General features: G+C 34.7%; 1 protein-coding gene, 1 long non-coding RNA gene and 1 pseudogene across 2 annotated transcripts; all 3 read left to right on the forward strand.

Moving 5' to 3' along the window:
* The first annotated feature begins 4 nt into the window (after nucleotides 1-4).
* Nucleotides 5-6,582, forward strand: LOC121780169 (annotated as a pseudogene).
* Nucleotides 6,583-9,020: 2,438 nt separating this feature from the next.
* Nucleotides 9,021-10,019, forward strand: LOC121779616. The gene is made up of 3 exons (XR_006045859.1): nucleotides 9,021-9,367; nucleotides 9,447-9,575; nucleotides 9,662-10,019. It is a non-coding gene; the product is annotated as an uncharacterized LOC121779616 (long non-coding RNA).
* Nucleotides 10,020-16,656: 6,637 nt separating this feature from the next.
* Nucleotides 16,657-23,104, forward strand: LOC121792956 (methylcrotonoyl-CoA carboxylase subunit alpha, mitochondrial). Its single transcript, XM_042191105.1, has 16 exons — nucleotides 16,657-17,070; nucleotides 17,646-17,767; nucleotides 18,225-18,372; nucleotides 18,960-19,097; nucleotides 19,338-19,433; nucleotides 19,526-19,585; nucleotides 19,680-19,772; nucleotides 19,860-19,971; nucleotides 20,549-20,653; nucleotides 21,166-21,302; nucleotides 21,490-21,724; nucleotides 21,813-21,970; nucleotides 22,086-22,202; nucleotides 22,338-22,583; nucleotides 22,664-22,759; nucleotides 22,846-23,104. The coding sequence occupies exons 1-16, from the start codon at nucleotides 16,747-16,749 to the stop codon at nucleotides 22,867-22,869; spliced, it is 2,211 nt and encodes a 736-aa protein (XP_042047039.1). The 5' UTR covers nucleotides 16,657-16,746; the 3' UTR covers nucleotides 22,870-23,104.
* Nucleotides 23,105-23,967: the final 863 nt, after the last annotated feature.

Here is a 23,967-nt window from a genome sequence, read left to right on the forward strand (position 1 = left end):
TAAAATGCCGCATTGTTCTAGTATGTGGTAGTGAATGGATGTGTATATAGTACTACTCCCCTGTTTGAGTTAATACCATTACACTCATTTACCTTTTCAACAGAACGTGAGAGTAATGGTGATTTAGTGAAGTGTGGACTCCACTTACAAAAAATGGAAAAAAGATATTGAGTTTTTAAATCATGTACCTCCTAAAATAAGATAAAAAATAGTAGAAGAATTTGGTGGACACAACTTTTTAATTGCAGATTTAAAACTGGAGTTGAAAAATCAAGTGTAAAAATCTAATCATAATCACCAAAATCAACCCATAAAACAAGTGCCAAATTGATGCAAGGTGGCGGTGCAACCTCCTGCACCCGCACGAGCTTCTGAATCGCTGTCATTTGTGACCTCAGCACCGGCAAATTCAGTCTCATCGCTGCTGCTGCAGTCGAGTCCTTCCGCCTCCCTGAAGTTCCTCCCGTCCATCAGATTACTATCCCGGTAATGTCCCCATCATCATCATTGTAGACATCTCCAGCAGGTGCACGCCACACACATATTTTTGTCACTTGCATATAATAATTGATTCTGATTCATTGATCTGTCATTGCAGTTTGGAGTATAAAGGGAAGAATTGCTAAGGAATTGAAGCGCGTCAGTCAATGCTGTAGTGTTGACTTATGCATGCGATCAACATCTGACACTGAATTACCTCAGTACGGTCTGGCTCCATGGGCTTCGAAGGTTGGAGGTTCGAATTGTTTGGTATTGTGCTGTTATTGGATATAGAAGGTGAAGAAAATATGCTGATCTTGCTGGTAATGCAAAGGCCTCCGTCGTTGATGATATATGAAGAACTGTGTTTGTTCAGCGAGACGTATTGTTACCTACCCTAGTATTTTGTATGAGCTGCTCAGGGGATTGAACAGCTGATTGCTGCTGCATAACTAACTGGAAAGTGAGTGAGCTCGATTATCATGCTGATTTTTTTTCTTAGTAGTACACCATTCAGAAATTGGCTGATAAGAGAATCCATTTGAGTTTGACCTGAACCAATATTATAGAAACTGCCTCTTTTCTTTGTTAACTGCCCACAACTCCACTCCCTTAAAAGGTTCATTTGTACAGTACCTGAGATGCATGTGCAGCTATGGATGTTTATTGTCCATTTGCAACTGATATATGCTGAGGAAATTGATCATCTTTGTGTTGAGTTGTATTGGTGTTTTTCGTTGTTTTATTTGAACTTGTAGATTTGGTTTGCTTAGATCAGAGCACCGGTAATTGTGGCTGGTTGCAAGCTCGTCAGGTGAGATGAAGAGTACAGTTTGAGTGTTGAAATGATGCTCTTATGGATCAGTTTCAGGAGATTGAGACTTGCACAGAATATACTGCAGCTAATATGCTCCAGGTTTAAGACAATGTTTAACCTGCTTTATGACTTCCATTTGAAATTCCCTAGATAAATGAGATTTTTCAGATAACTGAAGTCTTCATAAATTGTTTTAGATCCAAGAAGTGTTCTACTTTGCTCAAAAGGCTATCCTTCGCCCTACAGCACCTCTGTTTGATCAAGAAACCCAAGCTTTAAGACCATGATGCATGAGAGCGCAAAGGATATCTTTCTTTGTGATCTTGACATGGATGGTGCTCTCAGTGATGACGAGCTAAATGAATTTCGGGTATTTTTATTTTGCTTCTTATCTAAAACTTGATGATAAAGTTTCTACTTTACATTTCGTTAACTCTATCTAACTTCTTTTACTTAGGTGAAGTGCTTCATTTCTCCTTTACTTAGGTGAGAAAAGTTGCCTGAAGGGGTGTAGGAACTTGGTCTTACCTTTGCAGGGTTTCTTTTTCTTCACACGCTCTTTTTTTAGAGAGAGGACGAATTGAGACCACATGGACTGTTTTGAGAAAGTTCGAGTACAATGATGTGCTAAAACTTGGGGATGATTATTTATCCTTTCCCAAGTCCCCAGATCAGGTATTGCCAGGCGTGTCTCTATTCATTGAGCAATATGACTGTGATAGTATTTATTTGAATTAACATAAAATCTTAGTGGGTGAAGCGCCTGTAGCTGGATGCCGAGTTGGTGGAAGATCCTTAAATCTTAGTTTTTTCATTTCAAAATGAGTTTTTTCAGATTAAAGATATGAATAAATATTTAAACTGTTTGATGACGTATAGTAATGTGTGGTACTGGTATATAGGTAGAGAACAGCCCATAAAAGTTTAAAAAAAATTAAATAATCTTCAGCCTCTTATCAATGAAGTCCAAACACAGTAATGATTTAAGTAGTTATTAATTAAAATTATTTGATGGTGGCATATGTTTTGAGTTGATGTACAACAGTACAAGTATATCATTCCATTATCTTTCTAATGGTTGACCTCTGTAAGCATTTACTTTATCCTTGTTTTATGCTCATAAGCTTGCAGAGTGTTGAATATATAGTGAAGCAAGCAGTAGAGTTTCTAACAGGAATCTTCAGCACATTCAATGATGACGAAGTATGTTTATCTCGTTACTGTCTTACTAGTTCTTTTAGAATGTGCATTTTACTTCATTGACCCATATGTCTGTATAATTGGTATACTCCCCTCAGTAGAGGTAATTTGCTAGGAGTATAATTTATGTGCTTGTTTAGTCTTGTTTTGATGTTGGGTCCTGTTCATGCCATTTATTTGAGATACGTTGCACTTAATCGTTGCGTTGCTGGATTAAGGATATTTGAACCATAAATCAAACAAATGTACCTATCTACTGAAAAAGGAAAAGGAAGAATCACAAAAGAACAAGTTGAACAATATATTTCTTGAAGATAATTTTGCTTCTGGCACATCAATGCCTTTATTTGCCTATTGTTTGAAACTCAACTTCTTTTTAATCACTAGTAAAACTAGTTATAAGTGCTTTGCCAAAAAACTGGGTATAAGTGTTACAAGCACTGACCTACTGGTAGCTGGTTGGACATATTGTCCTCCCTCCGTCCCACTCTAAGTGGAGCATTTCTAATTCGACATGGGATTTTATGCAGTGTTATTTTGTGAATAAAGTGGAGAGAATAAAGTAAGAAAGATGGAAAAAGTAGAGAGTGATGTTTTGATATTTAGAAATGTAAAGGAAAATGTCACTTAGAGTGGGACAGAGGGAGTATATGTTATGATGTTAAAATTTTGTAAAACCAATTCATTCTGTTCCTTTTTTTATAAAGAGGAAAATTACTTCTGCAATGATGATGCCTCCTAAATGACAAGTACCATATTCAGTACTCAAATCTTTCGAGTGCATGAACCAAAAGTTGATCTATGGAATTATATTATGGAGTTTTAGGGCATTGCTTTTGGAGTTGGACCTTTTGCATTCATAAGAGCTTTCAATTGCATTATATGTCAAACTACTTTCGTTAATATTTAATTTAAAAAATATGTACATGTTACAACTGAGAAATCAGTTGATGATTTCTTAAGAACATAACTCATTAAATTTCTTACCCACACTCATGAGTTTAAAATAGCAAGCTAGACGCCAACATAAAATTGGTTTTGTTTTAAACTCTCACCAGCTCCAGGCTTTCAGGGCCTATCCAAACTCGATTACATTCATTGGTTTATTAGGTTGATATTATTAAATGTTTTATTTTCTTGCTTCGTAGACACTTTCTTTTTCTTGACTAATGTAAATATAGTCAAATTCATCCAATAGACTATCAAACATTTGATACTGCTATCTTTATGCCTTTTCTTCCTTTGTGCTTTTATAGGATGGAGTTCTTTGGGAAAATGTGCTTGAAGATCTATTTTTAACTGCACCAGAATGGTAAACATAATCTATAAATTTTATTTTTTGTTATTGTTGTTATTGTTATATTTCTCCCCCCGTCTCTTCAGATATCATATACTCTTGAACCTCAAACTGCATGACTTCTTGATGTGTTTTCTGTAATAAATCTATTCAACCTTAGAAAAATGGTAAGGATCCATTTGCTCTGGTTGTTTGCGTACATTTTAGTTTTCTGGAGTGAATGGTGTATGTATAACATTGATTTTCACATGGGTGGTGATAGATGGAACAACATATTTTTGCCAGCATTGGAACTTGGTCCTCTTGCCTTTTGCACAATTTAGCATCATGAATTTTAGTAACTTTTCCTTTTGTCTTTCTGGCATTCCTTGGTTTTTATTAGTATTATGTAATTGTAGTCCTTGGATGAAGCTTCTTATAAGGATGCATTTGATAAAACTTCTCTGCGTGGGTTGTCTCTTTCTGGACTTTTATCTCAGGTGGGTTTGTCTGATTGCTTTTCTTGAACAGTTGAATGTATTGTTTATTCAAATAAATGAATCTGTAGTCCATTATATGAGACCAGAGATTTTGCATCACCTGAAGTAATAATTTTATCATTAGTTGTCATTTATAAATTATAAGAACACATATATTTCTATAGGGGGTTAACAATAATTGCCATGGTTTTCATTAACATTCTATCCCCTTGTATTATAAAGAGGTAATATCATTTAAACCAAAAATTTAGTTCGTAATATAACAAAAGTACTAATTGTAGTAATAAACTATGGACACGCTAGCATTTAAGCCATAAGAAAACAGATTGTGGCTAATAAAAGTGAAATCTGTTAAAAAATCTGTGTTTTTAAACCTCTAATTGCAATATCATTTTAAATTTGTGTTCGCTGAGGATATTTAATTAGTAATCCAATTAGAAATGTATAGTTATTTATGTATTCTTAACTTAGAAATATTGGAGAAAAAAATAAATGGTCAGAATCATGAACTGATTGTGGTTAATTTTGAATGCAGTAATTTGTGTTAGTTTAAATTATCAATGGCATGAATGAACGAAATTTAGGTCCTGGATGGGGTATTATTACAATTAATTTTGATACTATGTTGCCATATTTAACGGCAATTTGTGACTGTTGCTGACTGTCGTTAATTAAATCAACGATGAACTTTTTGAGAATAGCGATGGTTTCTCTAGCCCTTTTCTTGTAGTGGACTCATTTGCTCTTAATCTATACTCTCACGTCCATTCCCTTGTCAGTGTGCTCATTTTGCAATTATAGTCACTTCCCTCAAAATTGTGCAGTTTCTTTTTTTTTTTGGAAACTACTCAATACTAGTACTAACATCTTATTAAGTTTTTGCTCAAGTTTGCACAACAACGCATGTTCACATGCTTGATACTAGAAAACATCATGAACATGCCCAAACCTTTGAAAATGGACATGGCTGTTTGATTATAATCCTCTTGATGGAGCAAAGATCTCGATGCCCTTGTTAACATATGTATGTTTGTGCAATGAATGTGAACTGTGGAAGCAAGTTGTGTGTCCATTGTGTCAGTCATCCATGTACTTATAGGCATGGATTTTATTTCTTATGGAATTATATGAATCTAACCCGCACTCTCTTTTGCTTGCACTCTCTTTTTCTTTCTTGGACTTGTTCATAACCCTGCCGTATTTCTCTCTTGATATGAATATCCCTTAGGCCTTAATATTCATATATACATTTATTTTACAGGAATTTACAGTTGCTATAGCTGGAGTGTACATAAATCCAGTGTATTATACTAAATAAATTTCCATAAAATCAAGTGTGCGAAGTTTGGGCTCAAATTTTTGAATAAATCAAATGTGATGAGCTCGGGCACATATATCAGTATAGATCCAATAAAATCCACTCTATGTATATCCAAATTGCTTTTTGTAATTGGAGAATATGTGCAAAATTATGGTGCATAAATTTGTTTGCTTTGTAGCAGAGCATAAGTCATTTTTGTTTGATTTGTTTGTGATTCTTGTAGTTGCTCATATATATTTGATCTTGTACATTTCATAAGCTTTTGGGGATGCTGATGCCTATTTGTGTCTGCTGTTATAATCATAGTTAGACTAGCAATAGTATCACGAGTGAACGCTAACATCCCAGTGCTGTGCTTTGCTTGATTTGACACTCTCACACCAGGTGTTATAACATTGCAGGTCTGCATTTGCAATAATAGTCGAGTATTCTTGTTTCTGTTCATCATGGTTGAAGCTCCCTGTAATTCCTAGTTCTGTGTGAACTTTTGTATTTAGGTATACAGATTATGGAATGATGCTATAATACATCATAAAAAATTTTGTGATATAGGCGGCGCATTTAAAATCATACAGATAAGTTGATGCAAGATAGCATGTTTAAAATTCTACAGATGGAGTCAGAAGAAGGCTGAAGCTGAGGAACAGCACTAGAGCAGCATTTGTGACTTGTTTTCGGTTCTACTCTGAGTCGCCTGATGAGAAGGAGCATTGTGCTCAATGTGTAAACAGTTCGAATTTAACCTTTGATTTTGTTACAGTTTTCTTGTGACATGGATGCATTGGGAAATCCCGTTGGAGCTCGTCATCTTTAAAGAAGAGAAAACGCCTGGCTGCTCTATGTTAGTTTTTTTTTTTTGGCTTGAAATGCTGTTCAAAGACTAGGTTTATCTTGTGATGTTAAAATATGGATCTCTAATTTGCAAACTTTTTGGATCCTTGATTAGCTGATTTTATCTCAATATTTCATATTCATCTTGTTGTGGAAATTATTTTCCTCTTCTGGTTTCATTATCTTAGATATTCTTGTTGGGTATTTTGGCATCTTCCCTATTTTTTCATTTTCAATAATGGTATAGTGTAACACTATTTTAATCTAAAGTTTGACGCTTTTTTGTATGATATCTCTGTAGATTAATTATAATACAAAAATTTGTATATTTTTCAATTTCTGATTTTTATTTGGCTTGGAACAAAATCATAGTTCGGGTTTTTAATCATACCGTGAATTTGATATCTTAGTCTTAGTCATTCAAATTGAAAAAGCCCTTATTTAATTGACATCGTGTAAAACAAGCAATTACTTTCTCATAAGAGCATCTCCAGTAAGACTGGACGTCAAATAGCCCTCACACAGCCTTCACACTGTCACATCATCAGCACTACAATTCTCCTGCCACATCAGCTTGCCACATCAACTGGACATCAAATAGCTCTCATATAGCCTTCACACTATCTATCCACATCACTAATAACAATTATATAATTTAATTTACACTCGTATCAACATACGGAATTTAATTTACGAGACAAATACGAAGTTCTTTATTTTGCATTAAATGTAGCAAAATCAAACTCTTTATTTTGGAACTATGACTTATTTTTTGGATGGTGCGTAGATCTCCTTGCATAGTTGGTAGCAATAACTATTAAATTGTTGGGAATTATAGTCCATGTCTATAATCTTTGGATGGATTTTCTAAATTTGACATGTCTGCTCCAGGCTGACTGTAGGTGTAAAAAATTGACTAATTTCATGTTATTGCTTAATGATAAAATTAGGAACCATCAAATGAACCTACTCCTATATTCCTCATACATGCTTCAAAACGTGTCAAGAGTTGATCATGAGTAGTAGTAATTATATTTAATCAAAACTTCTTTCTGAAGAAGTTGTTTAATATTTTTTTTTAATTTCCATACGTGTACTGCATTCCCGTTCTAGAAAGAAATTACCTGCATTTTTCTGACCTTGGATACTTCTTTCAATTCATCTCTTCTCAAAACTGTCTCCATTTTGCTTAAATCATGCATGGTATCACATATGAATCTATGATAACATTGATTACTATAACCTTAAGAATTTGATCATCTATGATCATGTTAAGGATCCAAGATCACTGACGAAATCTATGTGTGAAGGTCCATATCTGTAATTATGAGCTGCTAGTTTGAGCGGTTGCAGTTATGGGTTTTGTATACATAAATCCATGAGACGAGAGTGGTGATGAAACTATTGACAAGCTCTTTCCCAAAAAACCCCAAAGCCACAACCAATCTGTATTTATGTACAAAGGCAAATGTTTGCATACCATGGAAAGACTACTCTCTCAACTGTCATTAGACTGAAAAGTAGTGGGGATTAAGGCTGGGAGATTTTTTTTTGCAAGAGGCTTGAATTGTTTCTTTTCCACTGGAATTTCACCACCAAATTGTTATTATTGGTGAATGATATTTATGAGGGGGTATAAGTCATTTTTTTGTCAAACTTACCCATGCATGCATGGATTTTTTGTTGTAGATATGAATTGAGTACTCTCTGGACTGACATGATAGTTACACAAACTTTTATAGAATTTAAGGGCATGATTGAGCAATGAGCGAACTTCCCTATTCATGAAATTTTCCTGCCTTTGAACTATAATAAACTTGAAAACAGATTCACTTTGCATAAGTTCATAAAAGAACAATGCTGCTTAGAGATTTGTGCAAATCAATGTGTTCATTACACCTTAATAGCATATATACCTGATCAGAGGCAGCATTGTAGCTTCATCTGAGATGCAGTTAGGCGGTTTCTTCAAGTTCTGCAGTTAGTGTTATTTGGAGAAATAAAAAACAGGAAATGTAATTGAAGCTTGTATTTCCTTTAATGCCTTGACTTTTTGGGCATTTTCGTGGGACACCTAGGTTTCAGTAGCTCACATCCAAATGCTCTAACAAGATCCATTCCTCGTGCTAACCTTTTATTAGATTCATTGCATCTGTTATTGCACCTTTGAAGTATGAAAACTAGTCCCATTAGTTATTAGGTCATCAAATTTCAATACAAGAGGCTATAAGCTTATGTATTCAGCAAGCATAACTGTGATAACAAAATTTGACTATTAATTTGAGAGATTAGGTACCATCCTACTTTTGGAAGCTTGACGGTATATACAAACAAAATACTATGGCTGTTTATAAACTGACTATTCTATTCTATTATGTTTCTCAGGATCACTTGTGGATGTTTTAAATGATCCTGATTTACCAAACCTTGCATTCTTCAAAGAGGTATACATCGCTGTACATTTTATTTAGTTTTTTCATCTATGATGTTATTATTAATTAGTTTTTAATAAAATAGGCCGATAGTTGTCTATTGCTAGTATTATCTTAATATTTATACAACGCTAATCCTTTTCAATGCTTGTTTTAGATTTATGTACTGGATTCGTCGTCACTGTTGTGATGTACGGTGAAGAGGTTGCAAAAGAAGGTCCTCCCAAGAAGGATCTGTGCAAGAATTAATGGACTATGTACATTGGTACAAGCGCCCATATAAAGTTCAATCCGAGGGTCCATTTGAAGTGTCACCTCAGGGTTTGGGTGTGACTACAAAACAGCATTTAAGTACATCAAAAGACATGGCCTATGCCCAAAAACAATTTACCCATGGGTGGGGACCGTGCGAGGTTATGTTCCTACAGATCCTACACAACCTATTATGTGTGATCGAAGAAAGGCCAGTGGGATGGTGCTATTGAAGTCAGGACACATAAAGTACAATATGTAAGTAAATTTATCGTGCATACATTTTTTTTAAAAAGGTCTGAATTCTAATATTTTTAACTGTTCATTTTTGGTACAGCATGAAAAAATCAAGATTACAATTTTTGCAAAGGTGGAAAGTCTGAACAATGTTGAAAAATTGCTACGTGAGCAACCGGTAACCGGTGTGGTAATAGCAACATCAGAATTAGCAGTGTGTGAGAATGAGGTATAACATCATTTTTAATTCTCAACTTTTCACACTCCAGTTTAATATTGATAACATTATTAATTGATAAAATTGTTACTTGCTAGGATATGTTGAAATATGATCGCCCATCAGGGTGTTTGGGCTATGAAAAGCATTCCGTAACCCTTGTAGGTTATGAACATGACGGCAGCGACAAGTACTACATTGTTCAGAATTCATACGGGCTCGATTGGGGTTATCGAGGGTATTGCAAGATCTGGAGTGACCTTGTTAAGGACTTTTAAGTTCCCGTACATACTAAGATATATTCATTATACACTAGTTATTTGATGCTTGTCACTAGATATATTCATTATACACTAGTTAAATGTTTAGCAATTTATATAGATATTTAAATTTGTGTTTTTACAAATATGTTTACTAGCTTGTTTTGTTTGCAAGTTATAGTTTGTGATAAGCCTTAAAAACAATCTCATCTTGATATCTAAGTCATTCAAATTGAAAAGGCCCTTATTTATAGGCATCCACTTTCTATTCTAGAATCATCTACTTACTACTTTTATATTCTAAATATCTAGATTTTTATCTAGAAAAATTTTGATATTTCTTAAATAATATCTATAATCTAGACTATTCTCCTAAAATATATAGATATTTATACTAAAATATCTAGACATTCTATTACATAATTCTAAAGAATTCTATATAATATCTAGATATTTATCAAATCTAGATAATTCTACTACAAACTCAATTTAATTATTATTTTAATATCCCAACAGTAACACCTTGTCAAGGTCGTGAAGGTTGTATGCGTGACATTCTTCAAGGTTCAATTTACATATTTGGATATAGTATTTGACTATTGAACTTTGTTATCAAGAAAATTGCCCATGTAGCTTAATTTTGCCAATAAGGCTAATTTCTATATATTCTCTAGTTTCTGGTGATAATTGCATTCTGTTTGCTCATTAAAAATCAGTTATAACTGACTTGCGGTTATTAATCTGTCATAGTTTGGTAGCTAAAATACGAAGTATTCATAATCCAATAGTTGTCCTTCTATTCTTTGCTAAAACTAGTGTTTATTGTTTTAAGCTCATAATAGTCCGTATAAATAAACCTAGACTACTAGTATCTGTGTTCAATTAGCAATAAGATTTAGTCTTAGTAATGAAATTTTGATTAATTTTTTCCACCTAGTGTTTCTTTAAATGATTAATGAATGAATGAATCATGAGCTTTGATTCATATTTAGTCTTCTGGCATGAAGATTGGTCATATAGTTATTTTGGATATTTGTGAATGTTATGATCCCTTTTTTATCATGTTTGATTTCATTCAATGGAACTTGAAGAGCAGTATATTGTGAATGCATTTGCTTATCTATGGCTAAACTATGTGGCTCCAATTCCAACTTTGGCTTTTTTTAATTTATTTTATATCTATATATTTTTCTTATATTATTTATTATTAATAATATTATTTCTGTTTTTGTTTCTTTATCTATTTTTGTGTTTTTCTTATGTTATGTCATCTGTTTTTTTATAAATTGTACTGTTTTACATCTAACTAATTAACTTATTTATAATATTACTCGTTATCAATAATGTAACTATGTAAATATATCATCACATTAAGTTTGTTGTGATCATCACCAAGATCTCCTAGCACCCTAAGTTTCTCTTCTGCGAATCTTTGGAAAATCAATGATAGGTTCTCAAGATCTAACACTTTATCACATAAGGCATAATTTTCCTCTTCCAAGACATTATGTTTTTCCTCGTAGTGCATGATACTATCCATTAAGAAATTATTCTCCTTGCTCAAATTGTCACTGTCTGAAGAGAGTTTGAGAATATGACTCTCTTGCTCATCTCAAGCCATTTTGATCTCATTGTATTCCATTCTAAGATCTTCAACACGTTTACGTAACTCTATTTTCTTTTTCTCTGCTAGAATTATCTTCTGTCCTGCTTCCTGGAGTTCTTGTGCCATCTGATGCAAAACGTCCTTTCCGATTTCAATCTCAACACTCAACAGATCTTGATTTCTCAAGAGCTAACACTTGATCACATAAGGCATAATTTTCCTCTTCCAAAACATTATGTTTTTCCTCGGAATGCATGATACTATCCTTTAAAGATCTTTTCTCCTCAGAACTCTGTAAGTTTTCACTATGTAAGTCCTGGCAAGTAACTTGCATGTCTGTTAGCTTTGAGTTCAAATTCTCAAATCTGGATCATCAGAGCTTCCTTTTTGCGGTCTTCCTCCCTCAGTTTTGTGTTTACTCTTTATTCATCTCAAGGAGTGTAGAAGAGTCAGTCTGCAACTGTAACACCTGCTCAGTCTTCAGCTTGAGCGCATGCTCTAGTTTGCCCTTTTCCACCTCGACATTCTTTGAATGTAATCCCAGTTCCTTAATCCATGTGACAAGAACTGAGAATGCAACATACCACTCCAGATTTTCTTCATCAGCGTCATAGAGTGATTTCTTCAAATGTTGGAGTGTACTTGATAGCTGGCTGATGTAAACCTGGTCTAGTTCCACGTTATCCGCATAGACACAATCCTCAGCAATGCTGAGAACCTTCAATAACTGACCTCAGAGTACTGAAATGAGCTGACGTCAATCTGATATCAGACTGCTGCCTGAGATTGTCATGTTCTAGCCGTGAGATCTCCTTTTCCGATAACCTAGACTACTCAATAAGTTTGCGATTCTTTGTGACCAAGGAACAATAGTTTTCTTTCATCACCTGGGCAGTCGTGCGTAACACAAATATCTCAATTTCACTAGTTATGGCACTATCAAGGAGTTCTGTCTTTCTTCTTCTGTGTTCTTTCAGAACATGCATATCAGATTGAATTACAGTCAGTCGAGCTTTGTTCATCTCGGTACTGTTTGAATGTTCTTGCTTCTTTGCCTCCAATGACACTTGCAACTTTTCAACTTTCCGAAGAGTTAATTCTTTCTCATTTTCTAGATTCTCACATCTTCCTTCAAGTTCTCCATGAAGTTTCTCAGTCTTCTCTGAGTCTGTTCCAGCTGAGAAGTTAAACTGTCATTTTCACTCATCAAATCAGCTTTCTTATTTACAAGCAACTGGCATGAATCTTCCAAGATTTTTGATTTAGCCTTTAAAGCATCAAGCTGATGGTGTGCATCAGACAGGGAGAGTTCTAGAACTGTGTTGTTCTCTGTGAGTTTCTCTAGATTCTTGTTTGTTTCCTGCAATTGTGTCGTGAGAGTCTCCTTCTCATCGAGAAGACCAGATCTCTCTTGCGTAAGAGCCCGATTCTGCAGCTCAGAAGCCATGGTTCGGAGCTCCTCCTGAGTTTAGTTTAGTGTAATTAATTACACTAAACTAAAAGTCGTGTTTGCGATATGGCTAAAAGCCTAAAAGCAGAAGCTGAAAAGCGCGGTTGTCTTTGGGTGAACTAAAAGCGTGAAGTTTAAATGTCATCATTCTTTCTTTGGATGGAATTTCTTGTTCCTTTTTTTTTATGCGGACGATAGGGCATCGTCCGTCGTCCGTGCACCCACAGTGGCGGACGATGGCGCGCCCGAGGCATCGGGCGGCCGCCCCATTGTGGATTTTTTTTACACACACATCATCGGAGTTCGTGATACATTTGGTAAGCTAACTAGCCCTTCCCAACCCTCGTGGCTCGTGAACTAGCCTCCCTCCAGCCGGATTCGGTCTCGTGAACTAGCCTTGGTCTTCTTGTTCCTTTTTGTTGCGAGGCTTACATTTATAAAATATGGAGAGTCGTGTGAGAATTGAGATATGGTATTAAATAATAAAAGTGTATTTCACTTTTTATAATTATACTTTTATTCCATTATTATTATTTTTCATTGCGAGCTAGAATTATATTTAGGTAAATCATAAATAAGATCACTAGTTTCACTTGATACGTGAAATTAAAAACGTTGCTTCTTTAATGTGAATTAAATATAATTCATTTTCTTTTTAAATTTTATGTTTTTATTGTGTTTATGTATTCGCAAACAATTATGTTATTTCTCATCGGAAGATATGAAAGCGAAGTTAGAATGAAACTTTGATTGAGAAATGGCTCAAAGGAGAATCATGCACGAACCATGTGCATTGCCCACCGGCTTCACGGCCTAAGTGATGCCTTCGCCCATCATCCCCGCCCATCTGCATAGACTGCGCGATAGGTTTGTGACCGTGTCGTGACATGGCACCCGACCAGGTGACTTGCGTGTTTTTGACCAGTGACTATCAACAGCGAAGGAAACTTGTTGCCAAAACCAATTGTCCCTTAAATAAAGAAATGATTATGTAATATTTCAATACCACTAAATCCTGATTTTTTTTTCTAAAAATTACTATATTTTATGCTTTGATTAATCTATTCATAAATTCTTGGTTAGAGCCAAATTAATAAACAATAATAATTAATCCCTAGTTTGTAGTACTGTGGAATATGTATAGGGGTGAGCATTCGGGTTTCGGTTTCACTTTTTGCCTAAATCGAAAAGCCAAATTTAGTTCAAATCCCAATCGAACCGGAACCAAAAAATCAAAAACCGAACTACAAAAATCAAACTAAACCGAAAAAATCAAAATTATATGAGATTTCAAAAAACCGAAAATCATACTAATGTTAATATGTTATGGTATTCTTTTATGGTTCAGCATTCATTTTAAGTATTCGTATTAAATTAATAGAATATATATAATATATAGTATAATATTGTATATAATTTGAATTTTCAAAATTTTTTTTCCGTCTGAACCGAAAAAATAAAAAACTTTGCATTTTAAAAATCGAACTGAATTTTAAAATTTCTATTTAGTTCGGTTCGGATATGATCAGTGTCAAAATAATTCCTAGCGTTGAACAACAAAGCTATCATTTTTAGATAATACGAAATTCATTTTTAGTTCGTTTTAAGAAAATTAGATTGTAAAAATTACGGAGTTCATTTTTAGATTGTTTTAATCCATTTTTTCTAAAATAAACTACTCCACACGTTATCTAATACTATATGTGTGAGTATAATTCAAACAACTAGTCATGGTATCATAATTAGTACGTTATGCTGGTATTCGATTTTCTAGATAAAATAGTATTAAGATATAATCTGTGATGGAGTTGTAAAATTATTTTAATTTAAAGGGGTTGACTATGACTAATTATCATATGATTTTTTTAAGTCACATAGATGAGACAAAAAAAGTCATTATATCATGGACAAGGAGTATAAGTTCACAGGTTTTAACAAATGCATAAATCTCATTTAAATCATATAAAATTTCATTGACTTCTAGTTAGTTTGTTGACTGTTCCATGATTTTTGAAATTGGAATAAAAATTAACAACTTTTCAATTATCCCACATTGGTTAAATCATAATCTAACAACAAAAACAACTTTTCAATTTTTTGCAATTATTATCCCACATTTGGTTAAATCATAATCTAACAACAAAAATCAACATTGTTTTGAACACAATGATTCATTATATTTTAGCGTTACAATTGTAAAACAATCTACATAAAAAAAATATATGGATTGGAATGAAGTCTCACCCATCCAAAAGCAAGCTATGGTTCAAATAAAAAATCTGTCTTTTTACATTGAGATAGGGTAGTGGACCAATTATTCGCCAACAAATTGTTAATCAATAAATTTGATGGTAGCGGATTGGGCCGATAGAATATGAGCTATTTGCAGTATTGCTTTTTAGAAATAAAATCATGGCTGATAATTGAACTGCTGGTACAATTTCTGAGTTTTGCTATTTGCAGTATTGCTTTTGTATCTCCACACGAGTTACGATTATGTCATTTTGTTGAGGAAATTTCAGTACTACTGCAACAATTTATGAGTTCTGCTTGATACTAAAACCTTTAATTATTATAGCTTATTGCTTGACTAGAACCGTGGCTAAGCTACATGATGATATATGAAAGGAATAGTCTACTCCTATTTGCAATAATCCAGATAATATTTATTTTAATTAAAATCAGGGGCGGACGCAGAAATAAACATGAGTAGGGGTTAAATTTTCAAAATTTTATACAAAAATAAATTTTCATGTAATTTAAAATATTATTAGGGGCTTTTATATACCAATATGTTCAAAATATGAATAAAATTTAAAATTTTATAATAGAAAAAAAATTTAAAAATTGAATTCATTAGGGGCTAAAGCCCTCCCCTCTTTACATGTGGGTCCGCCATTGATTGAAACAATCAAACTACTTCGAGCAGCTTCTTCCTTGCTATAAATTCATCATATCTCCGCTCGCACACACTTTCAATAGCTTCTCCACTCCGCATAAGAACCAGGCCGATACCTCTCCGGCTGAGAGGATTCTCGTCGAATTCAATCGACCGAGCTACTGGAAGAATCGAGAAGTCATTATATTGTGGACAATGAATATTAGTTCACAAGTTTTAAGAAATGGATAAATTTTATTTAAATCATAACTTTTCATTGTATTCAAGTCTATTCCATAATTTTTGAAATTGGAATATAAAACCACTGACTTTTTCAATTTTTTGCAATTATCCCACTATGGTTAAATCAAAACGACAAAATCAACATTGTTTTGAACACGATGATGTCATTATATTTTAGTGCTACAATTGTAAAAGATTCTATATAAAAATAAAAAAATTGGAATTGGAATTTAACTCTCACCCATCCAAAAGCAAGCTATGATTTGAATAAAAAATCTCTCTTTTTACATTGAGATTGGGCCAATTATTTGTCAACAAATTGTTACTCAATAAATTTGATGGTAGTGAATTGGGGCGATAGAATATGAGCTATTTGCATAATTGCTTTTTAGAAATAAATCATGACTGGTAATTGAACTCATTTTGGATTTGTTAATTGTCGGAAATAATTTAGAACAACACAATGTAAATTTACTCAAATTAATATAAATATAGGAAGATTTTTTATGTGCACAAAGTTATCAACAAACATAAAGTTATTAAGCAAAATATGATAAACATGCCACGCAAGCGCTGCACCTGCATTGTTCATCTATCCATATCTGTATTAATACAAGTATAGTATAATATTATTTGAATTAAAATTAACAAATCAACCTCCATAAATGCAATGCAATGCAATGCAAAGCAGCTTCTTCTTCTTACTATAAATTCACATCTTTAAACGCATAATACACTACGAAACGATGTCGTCTTTAGCTTCTCTACTCCGCAGAAGAACCAGGCCAGTACCTCTCCGGCTGAGAGGATTCTCGTCGAATTCAATCGACCGAGCTACTGGAAGAATCGAGAAGCTGTTAATCGCGAACAGAGGCGAAATTGCGTGCAGGATTATGCGAACGGCGAAGCGGCTGGGGATTCGAACCGTCGCCGTGTACAGCGACGCCGACGATCGGAGCTTGCACGTCAAATTGGCCGACGAAGCCGTTCGCATCGGACCGCCACCGGCTCGGCTCAGCTACTTGAGCGCTGCCGCCATCATCGAAGCCGCTTCCCGAACTGGCGCGCAGGTTGTACGTTGTGCTGATTGGTTGATACTCCGTGTTAATTTTTATGTGGAAAGTAAGCTTGGATAAATTAACTAATTGATGCTAGGGAGGTGTGGATGATGCTCATTGAAGTTAAATGATCTAAAACATGAGTGAAAATTTGAAATGATGAGTAAAACTGGATGTATCAATTTCTGTGGAAATTCAGCTTGGATAAGTAACTTATTAATCACCAATTGGTGCTAGGGAAGTGTGGATGATGCATTTAAATGTTCTAAAACATGAGTGAAATTTAGAAATGATGAGTAAAACTGGATGTATCAGTTTATGTGGAAAGTCAGATTGGATAAAGTAACTTTGGTGCTAGGGAAGTGTAGATAATGCTCATTGAGGATAAATGTTCTGAAACATGAGTAAAATTTAAAATAATGAGTAATAGTGGATATCTAAGTTTTCATGGATAGTCTATTAGAGTCCATTTTGATTAAATTAGGGGTACAAAGGTGGTGTATATTGCATTACGTATTTTGATGTGTGTGGTTGTTTGGAGTTTTTGAGACACACTTTGAGTGGGATGTATTGTTTGTGATAGTTAGGCTATCCACCCTGGTTATGGTTTCTTATCAGAAAGCTCAGAGTTTGCTCAACTTTGTCAAGATGAGGGGATTACATTTGTTGGACCTCCTGCATCTGCAATTCGTGACATGGGTGATAAAAGGTAAAACAACAGGGCATTGAGTTACCTTCTTTTTTTTGTGCATACTTCTCCGTTTTCTTCTTCATTATTCTACTCCCTTTATCCCCTCTCTCTCGTCTCCTTTCTCCCTGCTCATTCCTTTCTTATGCAATTTGGTTCTCCTCTATCGTAAGAATTTAGTTAATGCCGAGTAGTTATGTGTAATAGCTGACTTATCTCACAAAACTGTACTTCCTATGTTCTATTGACATAATTTGACTCCTGATGGAAAAATAAAGTTGGGGTAGGATAAACATGTTCTACTCCTCATCTTGATTGACTGGTATTTTGAACATCTAAGATATGGTAGAAAGGGCACAGTAGATGTTGCATGTGATAAAGTAAGCGCAAAAGGTTCCTAATTGTTATGTGCTATGGAGAAAATGAGATAAAGCTATTGATTTTGTAAATTCTTCTTAGCCTTCTTATTCCCTGCCAGTGCTTCAAAGAGAATAATGGGTGCTGCTGGAGTACCTCTTGTGCCTGGGTATCATGGCTATGAACAAGATATTGATCTGATGAAGTTAGAAGCCGAGAAGATTGGATATCCTATATTGGTAAAGCCAACACATGGAGGTGGAGGAAAGGTGATGCTACTTTCTTATTATGATCTTATGCCTAAGATTATTGTTGGTGTAAATGTCATAGGAGAAATGCCATTTCTGTTTTAATCATATGAATACTTTTTTCAAAACTGGTAGCATGTAGGAATCTGTTTTTTTAATGTTTGTAAATCTAACAATTGCATGGAACTGAGACACATTGTGTTTGGGCATGTTTTACTGTACTAAATCTGAGAACAGTTAGCAAGTATACTCAATGAGCAGTAAGTGCTCAAACTATGCAACATTGATTTTGACACTTGCTTGAACCATTTTTTGTGTAATATTTACTATTCGAGTTCATTTCATTCATAATTCAGTTTTCAATGATTCCAATGTAGTTTATGAGTTTGTTGTTGTTTCATTTTTGAAAAAAAGAATGTGTATAGAAAATGATTTTGAAATCTGAAAAAAGTGACATTTGGGAAAATTAGCCACTTAGGTTATTTTCTGATCATAAAAAATCTTTTTTGTCTTCTTTATGTTTTCTTGTCGTTCCTTCTATTTATAACCTGAATTAGGTCAATGTCATCGATATCCTTGAAGCATTATCGGGTTCTTGCCTACTTTAGGGCATGAGGATTGTACAAAGTCCTGAAGATTTTGTTGATTCATTTATTGGAGCACAAAGAGAAGCTGCAGCATCTTTTGGAATAAACACTATCCTGCTAGAGAAATATATTACAAAACCAAGGCATATAGAAGTACAGGTATTCATTTGACATTGATTATTCAGTTGGCTATATAAAACCTTTCATATGTTAACTTTTGTTTCTGAAGCTCTTGCAATATATACTGGTAAGGGGATTTAAGAGATGAAATGGTCATATTGTTACTATTTGGAAATTTTAAACACAGAATTTGATACAAAAGACAGATTGAAAGATGTAATCCACTTAATGCCATGGTAGTGAGGACAGCAGTACACTTATATATGTTTCTAATTGTAGATATTCGGGGACAAACATGGCAATATCATACATCTAAATGAGAGAGATTGCAGTGTACAGAGGAGACACCAAAAGATTATTGAAGAAGCTCCTGCTGTAATTCCTCTTTCAAACTTTGCTGCATTATTTCTGATAGTGATTAACCATAATGATTTCTTCCTGATCTCTGACAAATTTTGTATATGCAGCCGAACATCAGTGGTGATTTTCGGTCACACTTGGGACAAGCAGCTGTGTCTGCAGCTAAGGTGAACTATGCTCACCCATATAATCTATGTCCATTATCACATTTCTTTTATTGTTGTAACTCCTCATAATAAATGTCTTTTTTTGTTTTTGTAGGCAGTGAATTATCACAGTGCGGGTACTGTTGAATTTATAGTTGATACTCTGTCTGGAGAATTTTATTTTATGGAGATGAACACCCGTCTCCAGGTGATTAAATCACTCCGAGCCATCTCTTCTCTTTATTCTATGTCTATATCCTCTAAATGCAGAAAAGTATATCACCCTTTCTTGCAGGTTGAGCATCCAGTCACTGAGATGATTGTTGGTCAAGATCTCGTGGAGTGGCAAATACGTGTTGCTAATGGAGAACCTCTTCCAGTTAGTCAATCAGAGGTGCCCTTGTTAGGTAAGATATCTTCTATGTGGGAGATTTAAATTCACCGTGTTTACATGGTGTGTGTGTGTGTGCGCGCGCGCGCTTTGGAGTTGATTTTGAGCTTTTTATATAGAGCTTGAGTTGAGATCGGATCTCAGATTGTATAGAGTATATAGATTTTAGGGCTTTTATTCCCAAACTCAGATCATCTAAATTTTTATTGATTACTGGATAAGTATGTGTAATTGTTGAACATTACCAATCTTATCATTCCTATTTATGTCATTGCATGCCTGGAAATAGGCAAATGTCATAGTCAGGATGCTCTGATTTTGAGTCAAAAAATTTATTGACAGGCTGTTTCTTAGGAGTATAAGTTTCCACTAAACATCTCTCACCCTTCGTGGGTCTTGTATTATGTTCTTGACTGTTGTCATGTATAGTTGACATCTCCTAGTATAGTTTTTTTTGCATCTCATGTATAGATAAGGTTACTTAATATAATGATTAACCTTATTTTGCTCCAAACCCTGGGATTGAAATTTAATTGAACATTTCCTGTTCCTTGGGTTTATTCAAGATTCTTTTAAGGATTTTCTTGTGACAGGCCATGCTTTTGAAGCCCGAATATATGCTGAGAATGTTCCAAAAGGATTTCTTCCAGCAACTGGAATTCTTCATCATTATCATCCTGTCCACGCTTCATCAGAAGGTACACAAAGTAATGATGACTAAATCAAAGGAAAGGGCATGCCATACCTCAAATTATCCTTCTAAAAAATGTGCACAGGGAAACTGTTGGCTCTAATAAAGGAAATCTTTAACTAATCTGATCTCCTTTTGGGTAAATTGCTTATTTCTGATCAACTCTGCCTCTCTTTTGCATTTTCCATGCAAAAGATTATTTTTTTTCCAATTGCCTCCTGAACTAGTATTATACTGCTAGTTTCCATCTAATTCCACTTTAGCCAGATTATCTAAGGAATATTAATATTCCATAAATGTTTGCAGAAACTTAAATAGTTTTGGTGGCCATAGACTCGAAAAGAGAAATAAACAGTTTAGATGATTTTTTTCAAAATGTTATAGCTTGTTTGACGAATAGAATACTCCTTTCATTGTTTTATTTTTGTTGTTTTGAATATCATTCTCTTTGATGTGGAATTTTGCACTTTTCTTGTTTCGTAGACATCTTTTCTTATATCTAGTGAATCCAATTACCAGTTAGGGTGGAGACTGGAGTGGAGCAGGGAGATACAGTTAGCATGCATTATGATCCCATGATAGCTAAACTTGTAGTGTGGGGAGAAGATCGAACAGGTGCATTGATTAAAATGAGGGACAGCCTTTCGAAGTTTCAGGTAGTATGAACTGGCAATATTGATAAGGTTCTTTAGACTCTCAATGAATTTTATATTATACGAACTGCTATGGGAGTTCTGCTATCTAATTCATAATTTAATCACCAGCTTAGTTTTTCTTGATGCATAAATTTTAAATTGTAGTGAATGATTTAATTAATTTGCTAGATGTATTACTTTTTCTTAGGTTGCAGGTCTGCCAACCAATATTGATTTTCTCTCAAAGCTTGCAAATCACGGAGCTTTTGAGAAAGGAGAAGTTGAAACCCATTTCATCGAGCTGCATAAAGATGATCTGTTTGTTGATCCCGATGATGAGTTATCAACTAAGCTAGTGTACAATTCTGCTGCACGTAGTGCAGCCATTGCTGCTGCTTGTCTTTGTGAAAAAGAGCATGCATCAGCGAGTGAAAGTTCCCCTGGTAATTTTGTTTAGGACTCAACCCCCTAGACGCATCAAAGCTGCTGTATTAGCAGAATCTGTTGATACATATTCTGTAATCTGTGCAGGTAGCCTTTCTATATGGTATGCTAATCCTCCTTTCCGAATGAATCATTTTGTTAAACGCACGATGGCGCTTGAATGGGAAGATGAATCGAGCAAGTGTGGCCCAAAACTCGTACCTGTACATGTCACACATATGCCGAAAGGGAAATATCTAATTGAGGTTTTCTTGTTGTCCCCTCATCTTGAGCCAATTTTTGTTTTGCTTTTGGATTCCTTCAGATATTGCACTTTTTATTTCGGAAACCCGCATCTTAACTATTAATATGCCTTTACAGACGGGAGGAAGCAGTTTTCCTGATCTCGAGCTGAACATAGTGCACTTGGGCAACCACGATTTCCGAGTTGAACATGATGGTTTAAGCATGAATGCCAGCATGGCTGTTTACCAGAAGGTTTGATCTTAAGCCAATAACCATTATAGCAAGCATGATATCTCGTGCCACATGATTAACATTGCACCTTGTTAATGCTATCCGTTTTTCACTTCTGTGCTAATTCAAGAATATGAATTGCGCTCACACTCACAGGATCAGTTCGAGCACATCCACATCTGGCATGGATCGTGCCATCATCATTTCAGACGGAAAAACAGACATGATCTCATTGACATTGATGAATCCAATCAACACAGACCCACCACTGAGGCATCCTCACATCCTCCTGGTTCCGTTGCAGCTCCTATGGCTGGCCTAGTTGTTAAAGTTTTGGTGAAGGACGGGGAGAAAGTTCCAGAAGGGCAACCGATAATTGTCTTAGAGGCAATGAAAATGGAGGTATGTCGTTATTTCCTACGAAGCTTTCCTCCACCTATGTTACGATGCCTTATCCCATTCGTGTTAACTTCCGTGTGCAGCATGTTGTGAAGGCAACTCGTGCTGGTTACATCAGTGGGCTTCGGGTTTCTGCCGGCCAACAAGTTTCCGATGGTACTCTTCTATTCACTGTAAAGGTAAGTATAAATTTATTACTCATAAATATTTTTAATATTTTGGGCATGTTTTGATAATGCAGCATACTGTATTTTATCTGAAACAGGAAAACTGTGGAGAAGTGTCGTAAGTTGTCCAAATAAATAGGTAGATAATGTACCTCTTTCATACCTTGTATGTGTCCATACATCTCATATAAAAGATGTAAGAATCTTGAAAAATAGATCAAACAACTATTTACACTTTCCAGTGTGTGTTGATTTGAAGTTTGCCAGACTTTATTCTTGTATCCAAGTGGGTTGTGTGGGTCATCATGTTCCTAAATCTTTATGTCTAAATTTATTTCCTCGTTATTCTCTGTTTAATATCATTACTACATGATATCATAATGAAATTCGTGGTGGAGCAGTCTCCAAAAATGAAATTTTATGGGACAAAGGAAGTATAATTTTTGTAAGTGTATGTTATACTATGTACTAATTCGATTAGTTTTATGCTTTAAAGTTCCAAACCTCAAATTTGTGGGAGGATTTGGGTTCGTAAATCACGCCATTGTTCTTGATTTGGGTTCGTAAATCACACCCTTTCGATGATGTTGCGGCTAATATTTGATTTGGACCATCTATTTTGGGTGTATGGTTTATATTAGTAGTTCTTAGTTTCGCATTGTCGGTTTTAGCTAGTGTGATTAGGAGTCTTGTTTCCGTTCATCATTTTACCACCCCATTTCACTTACATATCATTATAAATCTGATGTATAAAAGTGAGCCCAAACATTCTACTATTTTCTTTCCGCTCCGAACTCAATTTTTAATTGCGAACGGAGAGAGTGGATCGAAGATGACAAAATTCTGAGATATGGGGTGTTTTTGTTCTACTATTACTTGGCCCAACAAACTAGTAAAATTATCTTTCAATACGGTGTGACATCTATATGAGTAAGAGTGGTCCTTCAATATTATGCACTTTAAAAGTAAATTCTCTGTATCATGATCTGACCTAAATTGAATGTGTTCTGCATAGTTGGAGTCGACAGTGATGGCCTCATTTTAACTTTCATGGGTAAAAATGAGTTCACCCCATAAACTAATTAAAATAACATCAATTTGCCCAAAAAAAATATATGAAGTTTGGACTGTTCGACAATTTGCCCTTACATTAGGCCATCCACAACGCTGTTCCTATACCGTTCCTTAAACCACTATTTGAGGGCCCCACTATACTTTTT

Source organism: Salvia splendens, chromosome 2, assembly GCF_004379255.2.
Source record: "Salvia splendens isolate huo1 chromosome 2, SspV2, whole genome shotgun sequence".
Taxonomy (NCBI): Eukaryota; Viridiplantae; Streptophyta; class Magnoliopsida; order Lamiales; family Lamiaceae; genus Salvia; species Salvia splendens.